General features: G+C 36.6%; 1 protein-coding gene across 1 annotated transcript; it reads left to right on the top strand.

Moving 5' to 3' along the window:
* The first annotated feature begins 4,714 nt into the window (after positions 1 to 4,714).
* On the top strand, positions 4,715 to 5,134 carry LOC108984214 (uncharacterized mitochondrial protein AtMg00810-like). The gene has a single exon (XM_018956093.2). It carries the CDS (start codon positions 4,715 to 4,717, stop codon positions 5,132 to 5,134), a length of 420 nt encoding a protein of 139 aa, XP_018811638.2.
* The last annotated feature ends 2,592 nt before the right edge of the window (positions 5,135 to 7,726 follow it).

The following is a 7,726-nucleotide window of genomic DNA, read 5'->3' as shown; positions in this document are numbered from 1 at the left end:
ATACAATTGGAGCCCCACTAGAACCTTATAAAGAGCAAGAATTTCTCCTTCCCAAGCAATGTGGGATCCCATACACCACCTACCCTTATCCATATCATATGGGGTATCACAACACATGTATAGGTGCAAATCATGAGAATCACAAAGCTTTGCTACTGAAAAAGACCAAATCCTCTGTTTTCATGAAACCCTAACAAAAACAATCTCCCAAACATGCTAAAATCGATATAGTCATTGTATAAGCATTTCATTGTATAAAATCATACTGATAAATATAGGAGTTCACGAAAAATAAACTTAAAAGGATAAGTACTAGAGAGAGACGAACACATAGAGAGAAAGAGAGAGAGCACGAGAGAGACAAACGGAGAGAGAGAGAGCATGAGAGAGATGAATGGAGAGAGAGAGAGAGAGATGAAACCGAGGAGACAAAACACAAAGTATTGAGATGGGGGAGAAGAAATAAAAGGGCGAATTGTGAAATCATAATTGATGCAAAAGGTTTCTCTGCTGCATAAGTTTTAGCAGCAGTCCAGTCATCACCAACATTGTTGGAATATACAATGCCACATAGAGAAATTGGAACTAAAATCTCGAGAAGCCAAGCAAAGGGATTCATCTATAGCTAGTTGACAGTTTATTCAGTTATGAAGAGTCTGATGTGGATAGTCAGTTAAGTTAGTTACACGCATGTGGCAGTCGTTGTACAAATATTCATTTGTCTTTATGTGTATAAATACAGTCATTGTATAGCCTTTTAATTCACGAAGTCTTTCTGATAATAATGAGAAGTATACAATTTCTTCTTAGCTTTCTTTTTCAATTCCTCTGCTTCTAGTTTGAAGTTCCAAGTTTTACATGGTATCATCGTGTATAAGCATTCCGCTACCTTCTTGATATTTTTCTTCATTCTTTTCTTGAAAACTCTTGTTTTCTTTCTTATGCTTCTATGGTAGAATCCCCTAATGGTTCTTCTCCTCCTCCTCTGGTGAATCCTTCTGATGATTCCTCAAGTTCTTACTATCTACATCCATCTGATAATCCTGGTGCTCTTTTGGTTTCTGAAATTTTCACTAGCGAGAATTATGTTGCATGGAGTAGATCTCTGTCAATTGCCCTTACTGTGAAGAACAAGATTGCCTTTATTGATGGAAGCTTGACTCAACCCAGTCTTGATAATCCTGACTTCGAGTTACTTGGCTGAGAGCAAACAATTTGGTCTTAACTTGGTTGATGAATTCTATTGCCAAAGAAATTCATGGCAGTCTCTTATATTTCACAACTGCACTTGATATTTGGGAAGAACTCAAAACCAGATATCTTTAAAGTGATGGTCCACGAGTTTTTTCCTTAGAGAAGTCCCTTAGCTCTATTTCTCAAGGATCTAAATCTGTCACTGAAAACTTTAGTGATTTCAAAACTCATTGGGATGAGTACATCAATTATAGGCCCATTCCAAGCTGTCGATGTGGAACTCTTGATAGATGTTCATGTAACATCTAAAAGAATATTATAGAAAGACAACAATCTGACTGACTATGTGATGAAATTTCTGATTTGTCTAAATGATTCATATTCAATGTGAAGCCAGTTACTTCTTCAGTCTTCACTGCCCTCCATGAATAAAGTTTTTTCTTTATTATTGCAAGAAGAAAGTCAAAGATCCTTAACAAATGTTGTTGGCATTTCCCTTGATTCACATGCCATGATTGCTACACAATCACAGAGACAAACTCCAACAAATGGTGCTTGATTCACAAAACCAAAAGGAAAAGTAGATGTAGTTTGTTCTCACAGTGGATACAATGGTCATCTAGCATATAAGTGTTTTCAACTGATTGGTTATCCACCTAGATGGAAGGGTCCAAGAGGAAAAAGATCTATTCCCACACAATCTAGAGGTGCAAACTCACAATTGCCCATTGCAAACAATGCTTCTTCCTTGGAGTCAAATTTAAATTTCCAAAATGTATTTTCTCAAGAACAAATTCAAAATCTTATGACTCTTGCTAATAGCCTATCCAGTTCACATATTAATCCCAATGCAATAGCTAACACTGCTTCTACCTCAAGTAATCCCTCTTATCATAATATTGTTTCATCTTTCAAGAATCATACCTCATGGATTCTTGATACTAGAGCAACAGATCATATGATATGTTCTCCTTATTTCTTCAACTCAATTCATTTACCTACTAAACCATCTCTAGTTCATCTATCAAATGGCCAATCTGTTCCTATTGTGTTTACTGGAAATGTCACATTTTCTCCTGATATAACTCTGCATCATGCCTTTCATGTTCCTTCTTTCAATGTTAATGTCATTTCTACTTCAAAGTTAACTAAAGAAAATTCTATTGGATTGTTCTTTTTTCAATCCAAATGTGTTCTACAGGACCTCAACAACTGGAAGATGATTGGGCTTGTTGAAGTAAAGTCTGGTCTATATCACTTACATAAGTCTTTTGCTAAAGCAAAGAGTGAAGTACCTATTTCAATCAATTCACCTTCTACTTCTTTAGCAAACAATTGTAATATCAATTATGATATTTGGCACCTTCGATTAGGACACATCCCATCTGCAAGATTGCAAATCATTAGTGCATCAGATCCTATTGTACAAGTTACTCATAATCATGTCTGTGAAATTTGTCCATTAGCTAAGCAAAAGAAATTACCATTTCTTGTATCAAATAGCCATTCAAATAAAGCTTTTCAATTGATACATTCTGACATCTGGGGTCCCTTTTCCACCACATCATATTCTTGCTACAATTACTTTCTTACAATTGTAGATGACTACACTCGTTTCACTTGGCTCTATCCCATGAAAACTAAAACAGATACTCGAGCTATTCTCACTAACTTTGTTACCTATGTACAAACTCAATTCAACACAATCATTCAAATCATTAGAACAGACAATGGACAAGAGTTTAAAATGCCTGTCTTTTATCAAGAACATGGCATAATTCATCAACTTTCTTGTGTTGAAACACCTCAGCAAAATGGAAGGGTTGAAAGAAAGCATCAACACCTATTAAATGTAGCTAGAGCATTGCTTTTCCAATCAAAATTACCTCTTTCTTGCTGGACTGATTGTGTATTAACTGCTACACATATCATCAATAGAACTCCTTCATCTATTCTCAAAAATCAGACTCCATACTTCCTTCTGTTTCAAAAACCACCAGATTATAACTATCTTAAGGTCTTTGGTTGCTTGTGTTTTGCTAGCACAATCATCAATCATCAAAACAAATTCCAACCAAGAGCCTCAAAGTGTCTTTTTCTGGGTTATCCACCAAACATCAAAGGTTATAAAGTCCTTGATCTTCTCACTCTTAAAACCTTTGTATCCAGAAATGTGGTCTTTCATGAATCCATATTTCCTTCCATACCAAATACTATCCATACACCTTTCATTTTTCCTAACTTTCCTCAAATCTATGACTCAACACAATCTAATATGCCATTTACTCAACAACCTTCTGATACACTTATTGAAATACCTTCTGATACACCCAGCAGCCTGAGCCTTCAAATTTCCAAATTGAAAATCTTAGAAGGTCTGAAAGAATCATGCATCCTCCTGCATATTTGCAAGACTTTTACTGTGATAAAATGACTCAGACAACTTCAGTACCTCAAGCATCTCTCAGCTGTAGTTCTCCTATTTTCTTTGGTAAGCCTTACTTCTATACTTGATTTTCTTTCTAATTCCCAATTGTCCCCTAAATATAAAGCCTTTGTATCTGCTGTTTCTTCCAATTTTGAACTCAAAACCTTTAAACAAGCCATTTTTCATCCTCAATGGCAGAAGAAATCAAAGCTCTTGAAATCAGTAACACTTGGGAACTTACTATTTTACCTCCAAATAAGATTGCAATAGGTTGTAAATGGGTTTATCGTATCAAATTCAAAGTTGATGGCTCAGTTGAGAGGTATAAGGCTAGATTAGTAGCAATGGGATACACTTAACAGGAAGACTTTGATTTTTTGGTACTTTTTCTCTTGTTGCAAAGATGGCAACTTTAAGAGTTTTAATTGCTGTTGCTGCCATAAAGCATTGGCATTTACATCAACTAGATGTAAAGAATGTTTTTTTTGCATGGAGACCTCGATGAAGAAGTGTATATGCAGTTACCACCAGGATATTCATCTTCAAATGACCCTCGAGTATGCAAAATTAAGAAAAGCCTTTATGGTTTGAAACAGGCCTCAAGCCAGTGGTTTTCCAAACTGTCCTCTTTTCTAATTCAATATGGTTTTACTCAAGGGAAATCAGATTCCTCTCTATTTATCAAACAAACCTCATCAGGTTTCATAGTTTTGCTCATTTATGTTGATGATGTTATTCTGGCTTCTGATAGCATTGATCAAATCAATCTTGTAAAGAAATTTTTACATGATTCTTTTACAATTAAGGATCTAGGAGAATTAAAATACTTCTTAGGGATAGAAGTAGCTAGATCAGCCAAGGGCATCACATTGTGTCAAAGGAAGTATGCCCTTGATATCTTGCAAGATAGTGGCTTTTTTGGTTGTAAACCAGTAGCTTTTCCTATGGAATCTACCCTAGAGCTAGGTGCAAGTGATTCCTCTCCCCCTCTATCTTATCCTACTTCATATAGAAGACTTGTTGGCAGATTATTGTACCTTACTATAACCAGACCTAACTTAGCTTACTCAGTTCAAGCTTTTAAGTCAGTTTATGGCCACTCCTAGCACCATTCATCTTCAAGCTGCTGAGAGAGTACTTCGATACATCAAATCCACACCAGGTCAAGGGATTTTCATATTTACAGCATCTCCCTTACATTTAAAAGCATATTCTGATAGTGATTGGGGTGGTTGCCTAGATACTAGAAGAAGTGTGACTGGTTTCACAGTTTTTATAGGAGATTTTCTTATCTCTTGGAAATCAAAGAAGCAACCCACTGTTAGTAGATCATCTGCTGAATCTGAATACAGGGCTTTAGCATCTACAACTTGTGAGATTCAATGGCTATTCTACCTTCTGGCTGACTCAAATGTTCTTCATTCCCAAGCTGCATTATTGTATACTGATAGTAAACCTGCTTCTGATATTACTTCTAATCTTGTTCACCATGAAAGGACCAAGCATATATAATTAGATTGCCACATTGTTCGAGAGAAACTACAACTTGTAGGGAAGATATCATGAGTCATTTTTTCGTTGCTTTCATTATATTCATATACTCTGGGACGTTGCGTTGAAAAATATTATTATATTTAGTTTAATTGAGTCGAAGGGTTTTGGTATTTTGGTTATTCAGGTTGGATTAATGGGTTTGTAGAATTGGAACTTTTGTCGTTTTTGCAGGGTTTGGATCATGTCTAGCTATGTAATCCCACTTAATTAATTATTGAACACTTATCCAAATAAGAGAGATCATGTCGACCATAATTTATAGAAACTACAAGTCTGAGTTTTATAATTAAGGATCTAAATTTATCTATACTTTTCTTATTTTCTTAAAAAAATAAATGGACACATTATTAGAGAATATTGAAAGACAACTTTGAAAATGAAAAGACTTAAAAAATCAAAAAGTCTTCTTCCTAGAATGCACAAAAGTCTTCATAAGTTGGATTTGTTTAACCTTCCAACACTGAATTGGATCGAAAAGTACTATTGATGTATTTATTAGTCTGATAATGAGTTTTGGATTTTTCAGAGGATGTGGATCATATATAAGATAACTTTTTGGCTGCTATTGTCTGGCCTTTCTTCACCAGAAAGTCTTCCGAAGAGACAAAGATGATATCACATCGTATATTATATGGAGCTTCAAAGCATGAGCTTGTGGGAATAAAATCTACAATTAGGACATGAAAACCCTATGAGATTGGGCAAACATGAGTGAAAAGAAAGAGAATATGAGGAGAGAAATGAAGAGTGGCGATCGCTTTTGGGTGAATCTTTCTTGTGAGAGAAATAGTACTGCTATTGTGGCTAGCGCTGAAATATTATATACTGACATATTATATCCAGTATGCAATATTGCGAGAACAAAAAAAAATAAGTTATAAAATGCATTTTTTATTAACTGTTGGCATAAAATCAATGAAGGCTTAGCTGGAATATATGTGAAAGAGTTCATTATTAAACATTGTCATTCATACACATGCAAATTAACACCTTTGACATATAGATAACACGTATGCATGCGTGCAGTAGAAGAGATTGGATAATGAGTTCTCTCATCTTTCTTAATTAAGTGCACCCCCTAGCACCGCCGCCGCCACCACCTGATCCTGTATATATATAGCTCCAATACCAATAAAACCACCAGTACTTAATCTAGATCTATGGCCTCCATTTCTGTTGCAAGGTGTGCCATCATCATCACACAAGCAAAGATAACCATTGATATAATTGAGAGAGACATGACGATCATGCCCACCAAAACTAGTCCCCCCCGAGCTGATCGCGAATGCAAGACCTGATCTGTCATCTGCATGGCCGGCTAATTCAGAAACAAAAACTCTCACCATTTTTGGGGTTTCCTAATTGATCTCTTGATCCTTCTTATAAGTTATGGAACGCATTTTATAGAGACACACATAAAGCTCATCATATTAACTGTTGTGAAAAAATATGACAATTAAGTAAAAGTAAACACAAGAAAACAAGCAATCACACAAGACACAGTATTTACATGGTTCGGCAAATTGCCTACGTCCACAAGAGCTGCAGAAGATTTTTATTTCTTGAGGAATCACAATACAATTGTATGGGGTGGCTACAGTTCACTCTGATACATCACAAGTCAAAACAAAATCATATAAATATGTCATACGGCAAAAACCCTAAAGAATTCTGAAATAGTCATGTTCGCTCGAGTGGCGTGTCGAGCCCGCATCGAGCGAACTTGTTTCCTGCAATCGCTCGAGCCATGTGTCGAGCAGCTCTTCAAGTGAACTCTCTGACTTTCCTCCGCTTGAGCGGTGTGTCGAGCGATGTCGAGCAAACTCTCTGACTTGTCTCAGCTCGAGCGGTCTGTCGAGCTGTCTTGAGCAAACTCTCTGAATTGTCTTCACTCGAGTGGCTAGAGACTCCGCTTGAGTGGTGTGGACCAGACTCAACAATACTCAACAATTCTCCCACTTGGAGACTGGTACACCCACAGTATTGGGCCCCTCTGCCTCAAACATGATATCCTCCACCTCTGCAACTCATTGCCCTTGTCTTCATGCTAGAAGACCAACTGAAGTTGGGCACAACTTCAGTTTCTCAAGTATAACACCCTTTGTCAACATATCAACAGGGTTCTTACTTCCACAAATTTTCTCAAGTAACAATTGTTCGTCATCTAACAATGATCTTATAAAGTGATACCTGATTTGAATGTGCTTAGTCCTAGAGTGAAATGCTGGGTTCTTGGCAATGAATATGGCACTCTGACTGTCACTATAGAGAGTACCTTTCTGATTCTTTTTACCCAATTCCTCCAAGATACCCTATATCCAAACCAAACCATCTCCTTTGCAGCTTCTGAAACTGCAATATACTCTGCTTCTGTAGTAGACAAAGAAACTGTCTTCTGTAAATTGGAACCCCATGAAACTGTAGTACCACCCAAAGTGTATACAAACCCTGTGGTACTTTTTCTACTATCAGTATCTCTAACTAAATCAACATCAACATAGCCTTGCACCTCTAAGCCCTCTCCTGAGAAACATAAGCACGTTTCTGAGG

This window comes from Juglans regia, chromosome 4 (genome assembly GCF_001411555.2).
Source record: "Juglans regia cultivar Chandler chromosome 4, Walnut 2.0, whole genome shotgun sequence".
NCBI lineage: Eukaryota > Viridiplantae > Streptophyta > Magnoliopsida > Fagales > Juglandaceae > Juglans > Juglans regia.
Note: the sequence above shows the minus strand (reverse complement) of the source record. Positions and strands in the feature narration are given on the sequence as shown.

Excerpts from the sequence above, each read along its gene's own strand:
- LOC108984214 (XM_018956093.2), top strand. The coding sequence starts at position 4,715 with ATGGCCACTCCTAGCACCATTCATCTTCAAGCTGCTGAGAGAGTACTT.